At 35.5% G+C, this 24297-nt stretch overlaps 1 protein-coding gene across 3 annotated transcripts in view; it reads right to left on the reverse strand.

Moving 5' to 3' along the window:
• HYCC1 (hyccin PI4KA lipid kinase complex subunit 1) overlaps positions 1-24297 on the reverse strand; it is a 111460-nt gene that overhangs the window by 82050 nt on the left and 5113 nt on the right. For all 3 annotated transcript variants that reach the window (XM_024790951.2, XM_011731151.3, XM_011731152.2), the window contains exon 2: positions 6309-6387. In XM_024790951.2, the coding sequence (XP_024646719.1) occupies positions 6309-6359 (51 nt within the window). In that variant the 5' untranslated portion in view covers positions 6360-6387. The remainder of the gene's footprint in view (positions 1-6308; positions 6388-24297) is intronic.

Below are 24297 nucleotides of genomic sequence, written 5' to 3' on the forward strand. Positions count from 1 at the left end.
TGGAGTACACCCCCTCCTCAGATATCTGTGACAGACAGCGATATCTGTCTCCTAAGTCATTATTCTATCTCACCCAAATTACTTCCTTCCGTCAATCAGTGTCAATCCTGAAGTAGATACCATGTCTCAGGATATTCCTAACTCACTCTAAAGTATACATTATTCCTTATATGTCTCATATCCTAGTATTTCAAAATTTAATATGGGTTATGATTAGCGTATAGGTGAATGTGTGCATAAATTAAACAGCATAAATTTTTACAATAAAGACATTTGATTCATTTTCACTTTACTGTGAGTTCCTTGAGGGCAAGAACTCTTATCATCTCTCCATGCACAGCACTCACCACAAGGCCTCATACACAAATCTTTGCTGAGGGAACATATTACAGATAAACAAAATAAGAAATAAAAATTGCCATTGTTTATACTTTGGTAGATTCTTTAAAAGTGGGTCACATTTCACCTTAGGATACATAAGTGAATAGATTTTTTTTTAAAGTTTAATAAGAGTTTTATTTACCAGAAGGGTAAGCAAATGTGGACTATTTGGAAACCTTTCACAATTCTCCAGAGTGGGGAAAAAAAGGTTTTACTGCAACTGCTTACATAAAGAAGAGATTAAGGCATTCTTCAATATTTCAAAAGCATGACACAAAAGATCTCCAGGCAACATTCCATTTCCGTCATTTGATCAAGAGTAACCTAATACTTGGGGAATTTATATAAAAGGGAATAACAGTCAAATAAACAGCAGATTCCTAATCCTCTGAATAAAAATAAATCTAAATTATGTATAAAATGCATTATATATATTTAAAACACATTGATGTCTAACTTATGTAACTAAGTATACATGTCTAATATATATGTCTAACTATAAAATTAAAGAATAAATGAATCAAAATACAAATCTTTAGAAAAATTATTAGTGAATAGAGAGATTATTATATATTATATATACATATATATATGATCTAGGCTAAAACTAGATCATTCATTAAAAACATGAATTACAATGTTCAGCTTATATACTAGCTGACTGTCACGAGGTAAAATATTTTCTGTGAAACACCCAAAGGCAAAAAGACAGCTGTTTTCTGAAAAGACAAGCTCTAGAAAATACCATGGACCCAGGTTACCACTGATAAATGAAAGGAAGGGTATTTTAAAAATTAGTGCAGTAATAATACCTTTTATTCACAATTCTGACATTTCATTTAATGAATGTGGGAAAAGTTAATTTTGTCTGTAGAGAGGGAGAAAATATAACTGTTGTGTTCATAAATGGTGCTTTAAAAAACAAGATCTAAAAGAGCCAAATGAATTTAAATACTATTATAGCAAAAACATTTAAATTTTCATGCACTGTACTAGTTCAAAGGTACTGACCTTCTTAAATACCAGCTTAGCTTTCTCATATTTCAGAAGGCATAACGAGTTGAAAAGTACCTAATGGAAAATTATGTTGGTATATTATTCTTGGCAAAATTTGACATCGGGTGTGATAGCTCACACCTGCAATCCCAGCACTTTGGGAGGCCGAGGCAGGTGGGACCCCGTCTTTAGTAAAACTACGAAAATTAGCCAGGTATGTGGTGCTATGCGCCTGCAGTCCCAGCTACTCGGGAGGCTGAGGCAAGAGAATCGCTTGAACCCGGGAGGCAGAGGTTGCAGCGAACCAAGATCGTGCCACTACACTCCAGCCTGGGTGAAGGAGCGAGACTCTGTCTCGAAAAAGAAAAAAAAAAAATTTGAAGACAGATGCCTCATACTAAAGTATCATTTGACAGATGGTTTTTCAAAAATGTGAGGAGGTGATATGGGTTGAGTAGCAGAGAATTAATCAAGATGGACAGATGGGTGAAGAACCAGTAATTAAAACAACCCTGTTCAACAACATCACACATAAGATTTGATTTTGAGTCACATATTGAGATTCAGCAACTATCAGAAAATTTTAAAAAATTAGGAGTCCGGAAATCTGCTAGATAAATCTACCACACAGCAGTAACAAAAATAACATAATCTGAAACATAATATTTTATAAATAAATCTTTGAAAAGATAGAGCTTGAACTATTCATGAAATCTTAAAATAATGAAGTCCTAAACTAATCATTTAGTTGGTATATAAAGAAAATAGGACAAGCACAGTGGCTCACACCTGTAATCCTAACACTTTTGGGAGGCCAAGGCAAGCAGATCACTTGAGGCCAGGAGTTCGAGACCAGCCTCGCTAACATGGCAAGACCCCATCTCTACTAAAAATACAAAAATTAGCTGGGCATGGTGGTGCACACCTGTAATCCCAGCCACTCAGAAAGCTGAGGCATGAGAATCACTTGAACTCAGGAGGTACACGTTGCAGTGAGCCAAGATTGTGCCACTGAACTCCAGCTTGGGTGACAGTGTGAGACCCTGTCTCAAATTTTAAAAAAAGAAAATACTAATGAGAGTCCATAGCTAGAACAGACACTGAATAATTTTACCATATTTTCAATTTCAAAAATTTTAAATAAAGTATTTGCACAAAGCAAACTGTGTCATCTCTACACATTTGAGAGATGTTGGGTGAGGTTAGGAGTTCAGACTGACCGTGGACCAGTGTAGAGCTAAAAATCATCTTCATAAACCACTTACAGTACTTTAACTTTTCTGATGAAAATATGAGACCCGGAGAAGTTATGCCCAACATCATAAAACCAGCCTAGGGGAGAAATAGAATTAAGTCAAAGGGTTTCTGACTTTCAGTTTACTTACTCAATCATGAGTAAGTGGCCTTATTAGCATCATGGCCTTATTAGCATCATGGTTATTAAATCAAACAACCAAGCAGAAGCTTTTCTAGAAATATGTATGTAACCAAAACCTTTCTTAAATATTTTAACAAAAATGTGTATTTAACATCAGAGATTTCAAAAGATATGTTACTCTAATTTTAGAAGTACTTAGCAGACATGTTCCCAAGCACTTTTCTATATTCTATTACCTCTGGTATGCTGCTGATTTTGCCTGATAACCTTCTTCTCTTTGTCAAACATAGAGCTGAATTCAACACACATTAACCCAATTTAGAATAACACTCCAAATAATTATCAGGAATGCCTACCAAACTAACCAAGGAATGGGAAATATCCTTCCTTGAACTGGCTATAATACAGATTTGAAAATAATTTAAAACATTTGAGTATCAAATTGATTCAAAATTGGGTAAAGTTAATCTTGGGGTTGGGCAGGAGAAACTTCTTAAACTACATTTTATTTCTTGTAGGCCATGATTTCACTCCCTCCTCCTAAAGGAAAAGTTTCCCTATGCTTGCATTAAATTTATTTAAAATGTTAATAAAATATTGCTAGCCACATAATATGTTATATTGATAAAATACTACTTAAATAATATTTTCTATTTATGCATACTCTGGTTTCTTGTAGCAGAAGATGGTATTTGGAAAACAAGATCTGGGTGCTTAGTGTACTCACTGCAACCGGGGTGCCATTGTTTCTAGGTCCTCCCAGTGAACAAAGCTAGGGGATAAATGTATGCATATATGTACAGACACACACACACATATATATCATATGCATACTTAGAACCCGTGAGTTCATAATGATTCCAATACAACACCTTAGAGTTCTTTCTTGACTTTTGCTGTTCCATGATTGTAATTCCCTTTTTAGACAGACAGAAATCTAACTCCCATTATCTTCAAAGTATTTACTTATTTGTTCAATCAACTTATTTGCTCAATGTAACCAATCTACCAGTGTAACTATTCTGGTTACTCTTCTACATGCCACCTCTGTAGTCCTTCACCCCAACCACCTACTTCCTCAGACACTACTGCCAATAACCGCTGCTCTGCCCCTCACTCCTTGGTACTGCACTTCCTAGGTGTCTATATATCCAAACCAGGAGGGGAAGGGAATAAATGAACAGATGGGAAGGGAAGGAGATCAGTCATGGTTTTCCATTATTTGCCTTACTAGCTGATCTTACCCCTACAACCCACCCTTTAACATGCTCTCTTTCCACAACTCCATCTTAAAGAATGGATAGCTAGCGATATTTGCTTTTGCATATTTTACTTCATCATGAAACATAAGAACGCCCTAGAAGAAATAGCATTCAACTGTTAAACTTGACAATTTCCATCAATCTGCCACAAAAAAAAAGCCATGATAAGAGACTATGTTAAACACAAAGATAACACAAGCAGGAAACACACACACACACACACACACACACACACAAGATTAATCAAAGTTTTTTTGTTTCGTTTTTTGTTTTTCTTTTAGAGACAAAAGTCTCACTCTGTCACTAGACTGGACAGCAGTGGTGCTATCATAGCTCACTGCATCTTTGAATTCCTGGGCTCAAGTGATCCTCCCATCTCAGCCTCCCAAGTAGCCGGGGCTGCAGACACGCACCAACAAGCCCAGCTAATTTTTTTTTTTTTTTTTTTTTTTTTTTTTTTTTTTTTGTAGAGAGGAGGTCTTGCTATGTTGTCTAGGCTGGTCTTTTTTTTTTCTTTTTTTGAGGCAGAGTCTCACTCTGTCACCCAGGCTGGAGTGCAATGGCGTAATCTCGGCTCACTGCAAGCTCTGCATCCTGGGTTCATGCTATTCTCTTGCCTCAGCCTCCTGAGTAGCTGGGACTACAGGTGCCCGCCACCACGCCAGGCTAATTTTTTGTATTTTTAGTAGAGACGGGGTTTCACCATGTTGCCAGGATGGTCTCAATCTCCTGACCTTGTGATCCGCCCACTTCGGCCTCCCAAAGTGCTGGGATTATAGGCGTGAGCCACCGCGCCCGGTGCCTAGGCTGGTCTTAAACTCCTGGCCTTAAGCAATCCTTCCATCTCTGCCTCTCAAGTGCTAGTATTACAGGCATGAGCCACCACATCTGGCCACAAGTTATTAAAATATGTAGAAAGCACTTCTGTAGCATTCTATGTCACTTCATGATAACTTAGGGAATCCATAGAAGGATGCTCAATTCATGGCTACAAAAGCTCAGACAGTAAAAGTCTGCCCAGCAATTCATCAGGATTAGCTAACAGAGACAGATAAGGCCAGCTGTAAAATTAACAGGAAATGGTGCTTTTCCTAAATACACACTGCAACTGAAAAATGTCATAACAATCTCCTTCTTTGAGTGACTACTAAATTCTTACTTACTAAGATGACTTGTTGCCTAAAATCACAGATTATAAAAAAGTTTGTTGTTGAACATGTATCAGTAAGAACAAAACATCCCACTCTTGCCTAGAGCATCTAAGTCACTTTGACATAGAGAAGCAGCCTTGATTTTCAACCCAGGTACAAAGATATAAATACAGAGTTTCTGAACATAACATTTCAAATCTACGTTAACTTTGTAGTTTTCAAGACAACAAGATCCTGGGTCTACTTTGAAGGCCAGACCAGATGTTCACCCCATTATAAACAGCCCTGCTTTGTTTTGAGTCTACCAGAATACTGTTCCATTTAAATTTTACCTAAACTCTACCCTTCCTCCAAATTATTATAACTTTATCTTTTCTTTGGTTTGGTGAGATGGTCCCATGGTATCTGTTGGGCAATCTCTCTCAATGCAACAAGTCAATAAGCCTGACTTTGTCAGTCTGTAACTTTGTCCTTATAGGTCTTGGGCTGACTGGGCTGGACAAAATCAAAGTGACAGTTGCAGCCCAAACTCTTCATTCCTGTGGTTCATGATCATGCAAGTACACATAATTATGTGTCATATAAGGACAGAGAAAAGTAATTAGCTGATTAAAGAAACACCATTTTAGCTATCCTAGAGAAAATTCATGAGACAAGAAAATATAAGTTTTATTTTCTTCATTAACTAATCAAAGGTTATACACCCCTTATATAGCCACTGGGTTAGCCAGCTAGAGAAAGATCCACTGATATAAAGTTGAGCAAATATCTTCCCTCATTGTTGGTCATGCCCAGTTCCACTGCCCTCCAAACTGCAAGAAACATTTTGACAATGAATCATTGATGGTCGTTGGAGAATGACATCAACATTCAGAGACTTTAATTATTTGTGGTATTGCCATGAAAGAAAGAAAATAAACAAACGAATAAACTCTTTGAACCACTTGGAAGAAAAAAGGAATCAATTTCCTAGAAAAGATTACTATGTGTAAATAACTCTCTATTGAGATTTGATAGAAAATACTTCTTCCACAGATATTTAACCCTTCAGTCATATAAAATACAAAAAATCACTGGAATTTAAACCCCAGACAAAACTTCTTTGGACTATAATTACTATAGTAGAACAGTAAATATTACCTTAAACTCTGACAACCATTCCTCCACAACCCCTTTCTCTGAAGTAAACATTTTTCCACATCTGTTCTAAACCTTCAACCTGAAAATTAACATAGAAAAATGTTAACGTTTTGAATACATTTAGTCAGATTACTATGAATAGAGATAATCCTATAAAGTTGTTACTTCATATTTGTGAAATGAGTTTCAAACATAAATTACTAAATTCATTTCAAAACCAATGTGCACAAACAAGCCTTAAAATGCAAGAATTCTGACAAAAGCATAAATATCATAACATGATGAAATTGGCTCTGCAATTTTCCTTTGGTTTTCAGGAATGCCAGCTGCAAAACATACTGGACATTTTTCTCTAGTTTCAATAAAATAATTTCAAAAAGATCATTGAACTTAAAAAAAAGGCAGAAAATATTTCAAAACTGTGAAAATATAAGAAGACATGCATCCAAAATTGACTTTATAGAAAGCATTAAAGTAATTTAATTTGCTTATATTTCAGTTCTTTACAACAGTAACTAGGCAAGCCATTTGGTTTCATGAAAGTGTAATACTCGTTTTTTAAAAAGTAAAAGTGACAATATTCAAAATGACCATATTTGACAATAGTTATTCAGAAGATTGGGATTTACTTAAGTATAAATTTAAAGAAACAAGTTAAAGGAAATGCAGAACAGTTTTATCTCAAGCAAAATGTCAAAATACAATGTATTTGTCTTTACCCATCCATTTGTATGGGAGTACACTTGGAAACTATTTCCTGATGGAAAAGTTGAGCTCTATCTGAATTTCCTAACTTCCAAATTCAGTCACAAATCCTTCATTAGGCTACTTAATTTTTATCAGCATTATAACGTAGTAGAAACTCAGGCAGAGTAGCCAGAAATGAATTCTGATTCTATTACTTACTTGCAGTACTACCTTGGGCAAGATATTTGCCTTACTTTTTTTTAATCTGCAAAATAGGGATAACGATAGTACCTATTTGCAAGGAGTTATTGTGAGGAGTACATGTTAAAATGCAAATAAAAGCAGTTATTTCCATTTCTGGCAACAAAGTATTATTACTATGCAATATTATTATTATTAATTCTTATAAACTCTGCTCAACTGTCTAACAAAGTATCCAGATATGCCTTAATGAACAACACAGGTTCTAGTCAAAGAATACATTCTAAGGTTCCTGATGTCTAATTCTCATAAAATACATGATTAAAACATTTTTTTGGTCATTCATTCATTCGTAAAAGATTACTTGAGTAATATGAATTTTATTGTTAAAATAAAAAATATTCCTCCTTGGATCAAGTCAGACTAACAGAAAACCACATACATGTGGTGTATTATTGATTTTATAGAACTGTCTGTTTGGAGAAACTGGGCTTTGAAATTATGTCCAAAATGTTACCAAAGCACTGCTAGATCACATTTATCCTCCTTAAAAGCCAACAGAGTCTAGAAAATTCACATCTTAAGTTTGCAGTACCAGGAAAACCTCTCCTTTGGAGTAACTTGTTTGTTTTTATATTATGAATACTGTGAGTTTCATAACTGAGTCTCTTTGTCTTACTCTTATTTTCTGTCTGCCTGTATCTACGTTGTTTCATGTTGTTATGTATATTTGTAAAACAAAGCCAATATAAATGCACAAAAATTTTCTTTTGTATGAATTACATTGTTTAATAAATTAGGACAGAAAGTTATCACAAATGGAACCACACTACATCAAGTTACATAGAGCTGGGGAGGTAAAATTTTTACAAAAATTCACAATAACTCTCCAATTAAAATTAAGGTTAACTTTTTTTAAATTAAAAGAAATCAAGAGGAATACACAAGGAACCAAGAACAGTCAAGGGCTGTCTTGAAGAACAACAGCGCTGTGGAACCTGGACTTCCGATAGCAAAGCTCAGTATAAAACTTACCAAAAACTATGGTTGTGTTTGGGGTGGCACTGTCGGAAGGATAGAAATCAACCAATGGAACAGAATAGAGTGGCCAGAAATAGACCCACACATACATGGTCACCTGATTTATGACAAAAATAACACTGAAATTCAGTGAGGAAAGGATGATCCTTATAATAAATGGGGCTAGGTTATTTGGATAGCTACAAGGGGAGGACAAAAAGAACCATGACCCCAGAGATCATGCTGCATGCAAAAACAAAAAAACAGTTTCAGTTGGATCATAGATCTAATTGTGAACAGTAAACCATAAGGCTTCTAGAAGAAAACGCAAGAGAGTACTTTCATATAGGCTAGGCAAAGGTTTCTTAAACAAGAGGCACAAAAGCACTAACCACAAGGAGGAAAAAAAGGATAAACCGGACTTCCTTGAAAGTAAGAATTTCTACTCCCCAAAAGACACCACTAAGAGAATGAAAAGGCAAAGCCATAGAGTGGCAGATGATATCTGCAATTCATATATATGACAAAAGTTTCATATCCAGAATATATAAAGAACTCATAAATTATTAAGAAAAAGGTAGACAATCCTATAGGAAAAACAAGACCATCATTTATTCAAATGGAAACTTAGCACATGAAACGTGCTCAACTTTGTTAGTCATCAGGGAAACGTCAGTTAAAACCCACAGTGAAATACAGCATACAGACACACACACATACACACACACACACACGTGTAGCTAAAATGAAAGCCAGATCACACCAAGTGTTGAAAAAGATATGGAGCAATCAATATTCAGACACAGCTAATGTGAATGCAAATTGCTACAGTATAAAATTTACAAAATTTCACAATAACTCTCCAATTAAAATTAAGGTTAACTTTTTTTAAATTAAAAGAAATCAAGAGGAATACACAAGGAACCAAGAACAGTCAAGGGCTGTCTTGACTATACAACAAAATATAACTTTGAATGAATAAACTGTATCTGTGTTACGGTGTTGGATAAAAGAATGCAGGAAAAGAGAGTACATACTATATAATTCCATTTATGTAAATTTCAAGAACAGATAAAACGAATCCATTTGTGTTAGAAGTTGGGATGGTGGCTGCTCTTGAGGGGCCTATCTTGTCGGTTCTGGTAACATTCTGTTTCTTGATCTAGGTGCTGGTTACTCAGGTGTGTACATTTGGTGAAAATTTGCCAAGCTGAACACTCATAATTTGTACATTTTTCTGTGTGTATATTATACATTAGTAACACCAGTCAGCCCTGGGTCTCTTATCTTCCAGTTGATAGAGATCAAATGGGTACCCTCATTGTATAGCTGAGCTTACATGGACACTCACCTGTTTAGCATGCATGCAAGCTCAGAATAAAACTGTTCCTCCCCAAACTTCTCTGTCTCCTGTAGAACTCAAAAGGGAGTCTATGACATGCCTCCCTACCCTGAAAGTTTCACAGTCTCATCACCACTGTCTGCCTTAGGTCCACCAGGACTAAAGTCATTATTCCCTTCATCCCTGTTTATGTCCGGCACCACAAGAAGCTACAGACACCTAGGTGACATTCATCTCCCACACACTGTCATCATAACTCTTTGTACATCTTCTGTTTTGCTCCGATCTCCCATCCCCCATCCCATCCTAATTCTGGAAGGAGGATATACTTCTACTGTGTCCTCTGGAATTTAGAGTCTATTACCAGCAAAATCCTCTATATCTTCAACAGTTCTTCAAATGTTTTCTTCTTTTCATGAGACACTAGTTTCCCTGCATGCAACCTTACCAAATAGTGATTGCATTTCCTCACACATCCCTGAAAGAAACCACTGGGCCTAGAGGTAAAGTAGGTGTTCTCCTTCCTTCTTATTACCACTCAAGATCATTCTTTTCCTCCTTCAACCATCCACCCAAAGCTGCTTTGAAACTCTGTCACCATCATCTATCAATCAATCCACCCCAAGCCCTTGTCTCTCCCCTTCATTTCTGGATGATCTTAGCTCCTAGGTCACTGTCATGCTTTCAAACAACTCCTGCTTAAATCTTGGTGATTTTTTTCTTGCCTGAAGTGTTAATTCCTAGAAGTCTTAACTCCTAGATTTCTCCTCCTACACTATTATCTTCCTCCCTGCCTTAGCTACTCAATCCTATGATCATAATCTATGATCATAGCCTAGACCACCTGTTTTCAAACATTTTGGTAAGGTACTCTTTATACTATTAAATATTAAGCCAACCTGAAAGAATACCCAATGGCTAAAGCTGGAACAATCTGAGCAATAGAACAAATAATGTAGTATCGAATTATAACCCAAAGTGTAAAATAAATATACATGAGGCCATATTCATATAAATAAATGATTAAATAAATAAGAGAATAGGAGGTAAAGCTTCCTTACAGAAGAATTCCAAATAATAGATGTAGACACTATCTCTTCCAGGAGGTAGAGCTTAGTCCTTGCTTCGCCATTGAGAGTGCATTGGACATAGCTATTCACTTCCACAAAAATAGAGTATGGAAAGAAGAAAAGAGCAACTGTATAGTGGTGAAACCTGGCAAGCACTGCCTTGATCAAAGCTAACATCAACATGATGTCATGTGAATATCAAGTACCATCCAATATGATTAGAGACATGAGCCACCGTGCCTGGCCCCTGGTAAGTTCCTCTTAACTATAAAAGAAAGAATATTTTTAGAAGAGAAAGTATGGCTGGGTGCGGTGCCTCATGCCTGTAATACCAGCACTTTGGAAGGCTGAGGCAGGAGGATCACTTGAGGTCAGGAGTTTGAGAAAGCCTGGCCAACACAGTGAAACTCCTCTCTACTAAAAATACAAAAATTAGCCAGGCGTGGTGGTGTGTGCCTGTGATCCCAGGTACTTGGGAGGCTGAGGCAGACGAATCGCTTGAACCCGGGAGGCAGAGGTTTCAGTGAGCCGAGATCGCGCCACTGCACTCCAGCCTGGGTGACAGTGCGAGACTCTGTCTCAAAAAAAAAAAAAAAAAGAAAGAAAGAAAGAAAAGAAAATATACAAACATTAAAAATGAAGCCTGAAATAGCAATGCATTATGTAAGAAAGAGAACAATGGAATTCTATAAAGTGTAGGATAATTTTGTTATTTTAGATTCAGGAGGTACATAAGCAGGTTTGTTACATGGGTATAGTGTGTGATGCTGAGGTTTGAAGTACTATTGTAGGATAAGTATTTAAAGAAATGAAAAATTAAAAAGCCAACAGTGTTTACTAGCTGACATAAGCTTTTCTTTGTCCTTACCACATACAGTAACATTGTAAAAAAAAAAAAATTATTTCCATAAGCCCTGGGCTTCAAGATGAATAACAGTTATGACTAAAGGTATCACTAAAGCTTAGATAGGACAAAAAGTAAACTGGTCACAAAATGATGATTTTAAAACGGTTTCTCTCTACCAGCAAGCAGCAGCAGGCTCTCTACAAGTTGCTAACCCACCCTACATTTCATATCTAATATGTAACCTATTAACATCTATGCCAAAGACTTGATTATATAACTCTGCAAGCTTTATAAATCTAATTAGACATCTCTAGTAATATTCAAAATATACTTGCATTTTTATTTATTCTTTTTTTTTTTTTTTTTTTTGAGACGGAGTCTCGCTCTGTTGCCCAGGCTGGAGTGCGGTGGCCGGATCTCAGCTCACTGCAAGCTCCGCCTCCCGGGTTCACGCCATTCTCCTGCCTCAGCCTCCCAAGTAGCTGGGACTACAGGCGCCCGCCACCTCGCCCGGCTAATTTTTTGTATTTTTTAGTAGAGACGGGGTTTCACCGTGTTAGCCAGGATGGTCTGGATCTCCTGACCTTGTGATCCGCCCGTCTCGGCCTCCCAAAGTGCTGGGATTACAGGCTTGAGCCACCGCGCCTGGCCACTTGCATTTTTAAAAACTTTATTCTTCTCAAAGGTAAGAGATAAAATTAAAATACATGTTTCCTGCTGTGTAACTAACTTCCTACTTTGCCAAACATGTTCCGTAGGAGAATATTTAAAATTACATTAGAAGGCTTGCTAGGAGTCCATGTAGTATTTCACTAGCCCAATTAGTCTGTCTAACACTAATTTTTTATAATTTCAATGTACAATAAAACCTTTCTAAGTCAAATGTCTTACTCTTCAATTCCCACATTGTTATTAATAACAATTACCAAAGTTTATCTTTCAGTGTTGTCATCAGAGGCATATAACATTTTAATTATTTTATAAGAATATTTTTAAAGTATTTGTAACTTTCACTGTAAAACTCTAAAAATTTCCTTATTCCTATTTTTTAAATCATCCCCTCCATCATTAAGTACTAACTATAAACTACTATAAAACTTTTTATAACCATTTGTTTTATATATCATTATGAAAATCAAGTTTCTATAAATTTATAGAGCAACCAAATTTCTATAAATGGATTGTGACACATCACGAAATTTTAAACTTCTCTCCTATGCAATGAGGCCATTGCTGTAGTTAAATTAAGCACTACCAGAAGATTATCAAGAATTCCTGGGTGAATTTCAGGAAAATAGAATGGAGAGAAATGTTCAGATTATGTTACAGAATAAAATTAATTTAATTTTAGGATTTTGCTGCTTAGAAACTGACCAATCAACTGTGAAGGAGGAGGGTATTTGTGCTGTTGGTTAAAAAGAAGTGATGTTGATGCCTCACTGCCTACCTAGGTCATCAAGTAAATAAAGCTGCCTCTCAAGGCACCAGGAAAAGTAAATAATTCATAGTAAGAGACGTTTGGGAAGTCTTTCCAAAGACCTATTACTTAGGACTATTTTCCCTCCAAATCACAAAACAAGTGTCCGATTATCAAGAATAGAACATAGGTTTTTACTCAATAAAATGGTTTTTGGCTAAACCATCTTTTGCCTACCCCAAGGACAAATAAGATCATGCTGGGATATCAGTGTGCTATGGCAACCAGCCCAGTGTGTTTCTGTTGGAAAAGCTAGAACAATTAGAAGGTAAGAAGTTCTTTCTTCTCATTTCCCATTTCTATCTTCCCATTCTTCTCAGATCCTCCAGGACTTCAGACAAGATTGGGCACATTCAAGGTAGTATGGCCATAGACAAGATCCTCCAGGACTTCAGAAGAACATTGTGTCCAGGGAAAGGATATCTGATTTGGAGTCCAATAAGAGAAGTTAGGAAGAACTATTTTTTAACAACCATGTTGACCAAAAGAATACAGCAAACACAATGCTGTGAAACTTCTGAGGCCAACAGTTACTGCTCTTGGATTTCTATTGCAAATATTCTCCCTCCTTTTTGAGCTAGCATTCAAATAGCCTTGACTAAGATCATGTACAATGTATTAACAAATTAGATTTCTTTGAGATAAGAGCAGACAGAATGGTGAGATCTCTGGGAACCACGGCACTAAGATGAGCACTTCTTATTGACATTAATATAGCACATGACTCAGTGGTTCAACATTATTTTTTTTCAAATAAAAATTACATAACATAATTTTAAAGTTTTAAACCGTATTAGTAATTACAGGCAAATTTCAGTCCAGATATTATAAGCATTAGTAACATACAGCAAGTATTAATAAATATTTATTGAATAGAGGAATAAATTTCACCCTTTATAATGCCTGTCAAATTTACCATCTGCTCTCCATCTCCACAGCAACACCCTGAGTCTGGGCCTTTATTTCCTCTGCATGTGCTGATCACACAGCCTTCTGGCTCCTGGTTTCTTCCCTTCTCCAGTGCACCATGCATGTTGCTGCCATATAATCTTATTGAAATTACTTTTCTCCTGAACACACCATGACATCAGACCTAACAAATATTCTATATCAAACTTTCCCTATAATATGGTCATAATTTACTTATCCAAATTTCACTTAACACTATTCTCCAAAATACTCCATGCCACTCCAGGCTCCATGTCTTTGACTATGCTTCTCCTCTCTATCTTCCTTTTGCTCCTCAGCTTTTACACCCTACCTAGGAAAAACCCGGGGCTCTTATTAATGAAATGCATGCACTGGCAAGGTAAGCTGCCAGGAGAGAACTGACACTGCATCTGTGAGACACAACAGCATCATCTGATTATTTTAAAGACTGATTGATGCAGATAACCTTGACTTAGAAAACCTCTTATTAGAATTTTATAAGAAATCTTAAAAGTCCATTAATATGTTATATATTTCATTAAACATAAAAATATCACAAACCAATTATTTTACATTTAATATTGGGTAAAAATCTACAAGAGCAGTTATTGCTGAAATAAAGCTTTCCAAAATGTTTGTACCAACTTTTACAAAATATAATTATAGTACATACGAAGTGATTCAAGTATTACCTCAGTGAATCAAACTTCAGTAAGCCCTGATAACATACAAATTATAAAGTTTATGTTAAGATTTCAAGAGATCAGTGTAAAAATTTTGAACTATAATAATTACCTCAATCACATTCATTGACATGATTATCACACAATTGCATATTAAATAGCATAGTGATTAGAAATGCTTTCTACATATTCACTAGAACAGGATGTCAAGTTGACAGCCTGTTCATATAATTTATCCAGACAGTAGGCTGGGCAGGGTCAGAGTAAGAACAAAGCAATAGAAGTAGCAAAAACAAACATAGAATGGGAGGTCACATTAAGGGGTAACTCATTCAATATTTTCATATATGCAAAAAGTCAATACTACTATATGTTCAAACTGCAACATTAATAATTCAGCAAGTCCTTGAGTGTCTACTGAGCATAATGTAAAGTGTTTCTATTAGTGTGCACTATTAGCAAACGAATAGTAAAATATGATCTGTGTCCTTAAGGCAATTGTAATCCAGATGGCAAAGGAAAAGCAGGGAATAGACGAGAGGCAAATAAGTCAAAGTAGCATCTTACATTTTCTAAAGGAATAATTGCAAAGGCAATCATGAGAAAATTATCAGAAATACACAAAATCAATAATGAAGAGTTTAAAACAAGGGTTCTGCTCACTATGCAACTATAAAAGATTATAAAAATTCCACCAAGAAAGAAAATAAAACACACACAAAAACTATGAACACTAGGAAGAAAACTGATCTCCCATCCCTGCTAATATTTTTCTTTACTAGAGATTTTTTTAAATTGCTGCACTTAAATCTTTTCCACATAATTAAAATAAATAACCATCGTTCTCACTGCTGTTATCCCACTCTTCAAAAGAAAATACTGTTAACTTTATATTATTTCAGACTTTCTTCTATACATATACTATATAATCAGCAGTTCTGAAAACTCTCTACCCTTAAAAAGTATTGAGCAGTATATCTAAACCAAAACAAAATATATCTTTTCAACCAAGAAAAATATATCAACCAAATAACACATGTATATATATATAGGTACCTATCTATATCTATATAGATATCTGCTCAACCAAAACAAAATATATCTGCTCTATCAAAACATGTACATATGTATATATGCACATATATACATACATGTATACACAGTCCATTTATATTTTGATTTTAACATAAAAATAGAACCACATTCTACCAAAACTTGATTATTTTTCACCTAATACATCATGGACCTTTTTAAAAAATATGTGGTACTCTATTACTATTATATTTACGACCTTCAACAAATGATCTCTCCTGTTATTTACTTCTTTGTGTAGTCCTCCTCCACATCAATGCTGGAGTTGGCAAAGTGACATGTTTTTGCCAGTGGACTTTAGCAAGCATGGTGCAAGGAGAAGCTTAATAAGAGCTTCCATCTAGGACCTGTCCTCTTCAACTGTCCCTCTTAGAGGGTAACCACCATGCTATAAGAGCTGAGGGACAGACATCTGCATGAGAAGCCACATGAAGACAGACCCTGGAGGACAGCAGAAAGAAAGGCTTTCCTTGTGAAAATTTAACTACTTGACAAAGTTAAAGAAGCTTTTTTTTTTAATCAAAGGACTTTTAAGAGCCTTTAATATGCTAAATCTGTATTACTAATCTCCAAGAAACGCATTTAGAATGAAATATTTTCCTAAATGCACTTGACCATGGGATCCTTTGCTGTCCATACGCAACCGGCATCACTGGGAATATGGTCTGGAAAACATTCAGTGTGACCGAATGTGTCATAAGTAGCAATGGTAGATGTCCATGGATAATGTTGTGATAATGACTAACATTCCTCAAGCACTTATGTCTCTGGCACTATGCTAAGCGATTTATTGGAATTTTAATTTAATTCTCGTAGCCATCCTAGCTGGTAAATTAACATAATCTCTATTTCACAAAAAAGAAAGCTAACACTTAAAGAAATAACTTGCCCAAGATCACACACTACCAAAGTGGTTAAGTTAGGGTTAGAACCCATGCAGTCGAATTCCAAAGACCCCATTCTAATCACCATGCTATCAGCAGTCCCTACCCACGGCACCTAAAACAGTTCAAAGCCTTTCCCTTATCTCATAAATAATTTACTCTTGTTTACTCTTTTATTCTTCCTAATATTTTCATTCTAAATTGAAAAGTAGGATATTTTCATTTTAAAATAAATTGGTAGGGAAAAGTAAATTATTCAGATGACTGTGTTTGGCGGCCAGGTTGAGAACTACAGGGTAGTAAAAGAACACGGTAGGGTACTGGAGAAAAAGTATTCAATTTACTTAGACCCAGCTCTGCCACTTGTTAGCATGTGGTTGCAGTATTTTTCTCAGTTGCAATGAAGGAAAAGAAAAAAAGATGAGAAAAATCTATCAACTGGTATTTACCACAGTGCCTACATACTGGTAACAAAAGTGGTCCAAAAACATATGGGTGTGACTGAAGTTGAAATGCCAAAATTAGACCAAAATTCTTATGTGCCCCTAAGTCAGAGGTTTTCTGTTTGGTTTTGGTTTCCTTTGCTTTAGGGCAAACTTTTTTTTTTTTTAATTCTGGGGCTGAGATCTTTGTTCAGTTCTCTAATTTAGTTTACCCTACTTTCAGAACTATGGGAAAACTGCCTCCAAATGATGAAAGAGCAAATGTTTTGCTTTTGTATATGTTTGAAATTTTCTCTTCAGTGAAGTATCTCAAAGCACTATAAAAGCTGACTGAACACAGCACTATTTGATACATAACTCAATTAAAAATGTCAAGAAGAAATAATCGTAAAAATTGTGTGTGTGTGTGTGTGTGTGTGTGTGTGTGTGTGTGTGTGTATATATATATATAGTTTGTGGCTACAGCATGTAATGAAAAAACGCTGACAACCACTGTGGCAACTCAGTATGACTAGTTGATGATCAAAGGGTACAGCAACTACCACAGCAATGGGCATGTAAAAGACATACTGTTTTGCCCCTGTTGACTATAACTCAAGTAAAATAATGTGACTAAGATTATACACAAGCCATTAGCTCAAATTAACATCATATTAAAAAGTATTTTATTTAGTCTTCCTCTTCCATTTTCTACCATGAAAAAGGAACCAGGTTTATTGGGAGAGGCTCTTGAACACTTAGGAACACAAATACCCTGTAAACACTTTCTCCTTGCCGAACTAAACAAATTCAATTAAATTAAGGAATTAGCCAGTTGCTTGCGATTGGCTGTATTGGGAAAGATGAAGGAGGAGCAAATAGTTATTACTTTCTTCATTAAGCTATCCAAATCTTTCTCTTCCATGTTTTACCTAGGAGAAGTATATAAATTTTTGAGGTTTTGACATTCGCCTTGGCAAACTGTTCCTTGGGAATAGGCAAATTAAGGGTATTTGAGATTTTGCTACATCCAAGTATAAAAGCCATCTATATTCGTTTGCTAGGGCTGCCGTAACAAAGTACCACAGACTGGGTGGCTTAAACAACAGAAATTTATTTTCTCACAGTTCTCTAGGCTAGGAGTCTAAGATCAAGATTCATAGGAGTCTAAGATCAAGATTCAGGAGGGTTGGTTCCTTCTCAGAGCTCTGAGAGAATAGTTTCAGGCCTTTCCCCCTGGCTTGTAGATGGTGGTCTTCTCCCTGTGCCTTCACATTGTCCTCCCTCTGTACGGCCTATCCAAATTTCCTGTTCTTACTAGGACACCAATCATACTGAATTAGGGCCCATCCTAATTACCCCATTTAACTTAATTACCTCTCTAGAGACCCTATTTCCAAATGATGCTACATTCTGAGGTACTGGGGGTTAGGCCTTCAACTTATGAATTTTGGATGGGACACAGTGCAGCCCATAATACCACTAAAGCTGCAGTAATCTAGGGTTCAGCAACCAACCTGGCTCTTTTTTTTCTTATATTAAGGTGGTAAAATATCATCCATTTATTCATAAACTATTAAATGCCAACTATGTCTTAGATACTAGATTTACAAAAATGAATATGACATGGCTGACTTAGGGGATTCACAGACTATTAGGAGAGACAAACCTAAAACAGCAGAAATGGGTGTGTCTTAAGCTCTTTTAAAAACAAACCAAGGTAAATCAGAATATAAGCAATAAAATAAAATAAATGAATGCTATGAGAAAAAATAAGGAGGAATGTAAAAGAAAGCCCAATGTAAACATTATATTTCAATCATTTTACTATCAATAACCCCTCTTTCCTCTCTCCGAAACATAATAGCATATGGAAATGTGGTTTCCAAAGCACAGCTCTACTTTGACTCCTTAAAGTTTTTTGCATTCTAAGTGCTTTCCTTTTTGCAATGTTGGGGACAAAGAAAGACAGAAATGTTAAGAGAATCAAATTCCAATTAACTTGGGAGTTAAAGTCTTAGAGGAAGTCGCTGCCCTTTAATATGTTGGAATGAGACTTTCAATCTTTAAAGAGGTCTGCCAATAGAGGCTCGGATGTTCAATAGAAAATAGTAGGGCAAAGAGGGAAGTGCAATAAGAAAATGTAAGTAAACACAGTTAATGGTAGTCATGTGTGCTAATAGGGCCATAATAATAAAAACAACAGATCTTGACTGTACAAAATTCTATTTGATTCTCCCCAATCAGAAACTATGTGGATATCATGAATATAGTTGTTTTTCTTGGTTTAAAAATATTATAGTAACCAAAGGAGAAATAAATAGTTCAGTATGACCACGCTGATTCATATTAACTGGGCTAAGAGTCAATTTGTTTTAGCAGAGGCTGAATTATAAAATTATTTTTAAAATAAAGTTTTCAATAATACTGTCTTATACTAGTACAGCAGAATGTAACCTAGATATTGTTTTGTAGCTGAATATGAGGCTAAAATTAGCACAGCAAAAATTTCTATCCTGGTTCCTCCCAAAGTACTTCAAAGTCCTATAAGAATGTTTAATCCCTAAAGTATTTTAAGCATTTCTTTTTCAATTACACATTGTTTTTGAAGAAAGGTTTATTACAGAAAAATCAAACATCTGCTTAGACCCTTTCACCAATAACTAATTCCTGATTGATGAAATCTAAATTCAATAAATCACACTATATTACAATAAATTCTTTGGAGCTCTATAATCTGGTGACATGAAGAATATCTGCTCTAATTACCATCTTGTGACTAGCTCGATACAATTTCCATGAAGAGGTTGGCCTTTCTGAGGTGCTACCTAAAATTGTATGACATATTAGAAGTTCTCATAGTGAAAATAACAAGTTTTAGTCTTACTTTTCTTTACATGCTTTTTCTTGACCTGTTCTTCCTTTCCTCTCAACCCATCATTATCATGGGTAAAAAATTGTTAAAAATCAGATATTATAAATATAGTAGGGGAGCTTACCAGGATTCCCTTTATAAAAACATTTTAAATAAAAATATAGTCAACACAAATTATGGCAAGCATAATTAGGATTTCTCTTCTACTGCTTTTTTCGTTTTGTTTTGTTTTTGAGACAGAGTCTCGCTGTGTCGCCCAGGCTGGAGTGCAATGGTGCAATCTCAGCTCACTGCAACCACTGCCTCCTGGGTTCAAGCGATTCGCCTGCCTCAGCCTCCCGAGTAACTGGGACTACAGGGGCGTGCCACCATGCCCGGCTCATTTTTTGTGTTTTTAGTACAGACAGGGTTTCACCATGTTAGTCAGGATGGTCTCGATCTCCTGACCTCGCTATCCACCCGCCTCAGCCTCTCAAAGTGCTGGGATTACAGGCAAGAGCCACCATGCCGGCCTCTTCTACGACTTTCTACAAGCAGAGGAATCCCACCTATATTCCTCTTATAAGCCCCCAGTGTTTTAACACAGCTCAATACATAAAGGAAACAACATGGCATAATGAAAAGAATGCTGACTCTGGAGTCCAAAAAACCCATACCAATTTTCAACAAGTTACTTAAACTTTCTAAGTCTCAGTTTCCTCAACTGTGAATGACAGATAATAACACCTATCTTTTAGGAATGTTTTAAGGATTAAAAATAATGCAAATAAAGCATTGGCAAACAAAAGGTACTCAATGAATTATACCTCTAGGTATCACTAACAAAGTATTTATCATTTGGACAATTAAGAATGTATTTCATGATCTTACAGTTCTGAAAAGAGGGGCCACAAGAGTAAGGCTTCATCAGATTCTAATGCCCTAGTTACTCCATCCTTATTTACTCTTCACTGATTAACTTTCTGATTTAGTAGCTTAATCTACTACCACCACTTCCAATTGCTCACCATCAATTTATTTCTTAATCCCTTTTACAGTATAAATTTGGGTCTCATCATCCACTCTCCATGACCTTATAAATGACAACTCTATCAGTTCTTTCTCTATGGTCTTTATTTTTCTGTAACCTGAAGCAAGAGTCTTTCTTTCTGAAACTCTGCTTCTTGACCTCACTGACTTGAATATTCTGGTTCTATCACCTATGTAACCAATTTTCTATATTTCTCCAACAATCTATTCGATTTACACATTTTTATCTTCCCTTCTTCCCCCATCCATTTCTATAATATTTTCACCTTCCTCTCCATTTCCCTATCAGGACTCACTTGAAGTTTCATGATTTCCCAAAATAGTCTCTCCCTTTTCTTAACTACTAATGGGTGCACTGCTGCGGGGGCTATTTGTCACCTTGTCCACAACTGTGACATCTCCTGATTAACAAATCAGCAGGAACCTTGAAATTTAGAACAAAAGAGCATGTATGTGTCTGGCAGGTTTGAGAGGTTCAGATTGTCCCCGTAGGAAGGGCATGGGGAATGCAGTCTGGGTGTGTTGATTATAACCAAAACCCTAACTGAATTAATTAAACGTTAATTTACATTTAAAGGGGGGGAACATAAGAGTTCAAAAAGATAAATAAAAAGTTTACAATTGCTTTCCCAATTTAAGCACTTTTAAGGCTTACACTATTCTCTTAAATTTCCAAGCCTATACATCACTCAACATAAGAGTAAATATAAACATTCTAATAGGCTAGAACCTAATTTGCATGGTACAGTTTAATAATTCATATATGTTTTCATTAAGTCAAGTATAAATGACTGAATGAATTCTTAAGTGACTGAATGAATTCTATGTATTTATATGAGAAAGCAACTCTTTGTCAACTAGCAAAAGACTCTTTGTTCAAGAAAACACCAAACAAATATCCCTTAACATTACTACTAAAAAGCTACCCTGATGCAAGGCTCACAACAAAAATAATTCAAACTAAAATGGAAAAGTACTGTGTTTCCAAAACTCTTTGATCTCTTGTATGTGGTACACTTAACATTCTTTACAAGGTACAAACAGGATTCAATAATGCAAACTGATCTTGAACACTCAACAAATTAAAATGTAAATTATATTAAGTGCATTATATGAACAACAATTTTAAGTTCACCCACGCTATCCCACCTCACTCCAAGATCACAGTATTTATTAAAATAGCAAAAGATATGACACATCAGCACAGAACAGACCAGTGATAATTATAATAGGGTTACCAAAAATTAAAACTCAGTGTGCAAAGAGGAAAAATACTTAATAAGATGCTCAAATAAAATGATTAAATTTACTTCTCAGTAATATGGGGTGAAGAAATTAAGAAAAACATTAGGGTACTGATTAGAAAACATGGGCATTACATCAGATAGGAATTGAGTTTAAACTTTGTGTACTTTATTGATGGTGAACAACTGTCTTTTTTTTTTTTTTTTTTTTTTTTTTTTTTGTGACGGAGTCTCGCTCTGTCGCCCGGGCTGGAGTGCAGTGGCCGGATCTCAGCTCACTGCAAGCTCCGTCTCCCGGGTTTACGCCATTCTCCTGCCTCAGCCTCCTGTGTAGCTGGGACTACAGGCGCCTGCCACCTCGCCCGGCTAGTTTTTTGTATTTTTTAGTAGAGACGGGGTTTCACCGTGTTAGCCAGGATGGTCTCGATCTCCTGACCTCGTGATCCGCCCGTCTCGGCCTCCCAAAGTGCTGGGATTACAGGCTTGAGCCACCGCGCCCGGCGTGAACAACTGTCTTAACCTCTGAGTCTATGTTTGTCTGTAGAATAAACAATTTTTACCTCATAAAGTTATATAGGGACTAAATGAAATTAATTATGCAAAATACTTAGTACTTAAGCACATATTAAGATCTTTATAATTGTATTCAGTCCAAAAAGACCTAGACATTTTTAGAGCCAATCTATTTCAAATCTTCCAAGGAAGAGATTAATTGCCAGAGCACATGCAAAGATGGAAAGCTTCTCTCTCAGTCTCTCTTTTCACAAAGCTGGCATATTCAGAAATCAAAACCTTAAAAAGGTAATATAAAAGGAACACTAAAGATCAGTCTCATATAGCAAATTAAATATAGCACTATTTTAAAGAGATATGCTATTATCAAGTTGCCTTTATCCCTAAGACAGCAATTGTTTGATGAAAGCTACTTGGAAATGTAACACAATTCATCAACCAATAGGTAAAAGAAGGAAAACTATATGATCATCTCAAGGTACATAAGAGGGCATGTGAGCAAACTAAGTATCTGTCTTGGTTCCTCCTGAAAAGGCATAGAAGACTATTTCCTTAACATACCACAAATAAAAATTTTGAATACACAACTGTGAAACCCTAAAGGCGTTTCCATTTAAATGAGAAATAAGCCAAGGATCCTCACTGTTCACTGCTATAACTTAACATTATTCTAGAAAGTCTGATCAACGTCCTAAGAAAAAGAAATAAGGATTAAGTGTTGGCAAGAAGACAAAATCATCACCATTTACACGTGCTATAATTGAGTTACTACAAAACACAATAAAAACTATCAGAATTAAGAGTTTCATAAAATGACCAGTTAGAAAACAGTATACGAGAATTAGCCATCTTTCTATGTTCCATCAGGTACATAGAATCCTCTTTATAAAATAATTTTAAAAGTTCCATTCCCAATAGAATCAGTAAGTTTTAAAATATCAAAAATACCACTTGAAAAATAGGCAGAACTCACATGAAGAAAACTACAAACTATAAAATACAAGAAGTAAACTCAAAACTACATCTTTGAGTCATAAAAGATGACTTCAATAAATGATAACATTGTATTAATAGAGATAGTACAACTTTCTCTAGAAAATTCACTCAGATATTCCAGTGAGGTTCTTTTAGAATCTTTACTGCCTTTCATGTAACATGAATAAAGAAATATATGAGAAATGCTGAAAATGTTTTAACAAAGACAATAGTAGGTATTCACACAACCATTTAGTGAAATACATTAAAAACTCACAATAATTAAGACAGTTTGGAATCACTAGAGCAAAAATAAATAGCCCAATTAAACTAAATAGAAAAAGTCATATATCCATATCTATAGAGTATATACACATGATTTGGTATTTAAAACCTCTGAAGAAGATAATTGTTCAATAAGTAGCATTAAAATAACTGAACCATCACTCTGTTAAAATACACTGCAAACAGACTAAAGATGTAAATTTGTTTAAAAACTGTGAAATTAATATAAGGAAATAGAGGTGAACAGTCATATAATTTGGGAATACAAGCCCTTTCTAAGTAGCAAGGTATCATAAAATAAAAATTTGATAAGTTTAAACATATTAAAATGTTAGCAATCTGTTTAAAAAGAAAATTCACATCAAAAACAAAATTAAGATAAAAATGACAAACTAGGGAAATTATCTGCAATG

This window comes from Macaca nemestrina, chromosome 4 (genome assembly GCF_043159975.1).
Source record: "Macaca nemestrina isolate mMacNem1 chromosome 4, mMacNem.hap1, whole genome shotgun sequence".
NCBI lineage: Eukaryota > Metazoa > Chordata > Mammalia > Primates > Cercopithecidae > Macaca > Macaca nemestrina.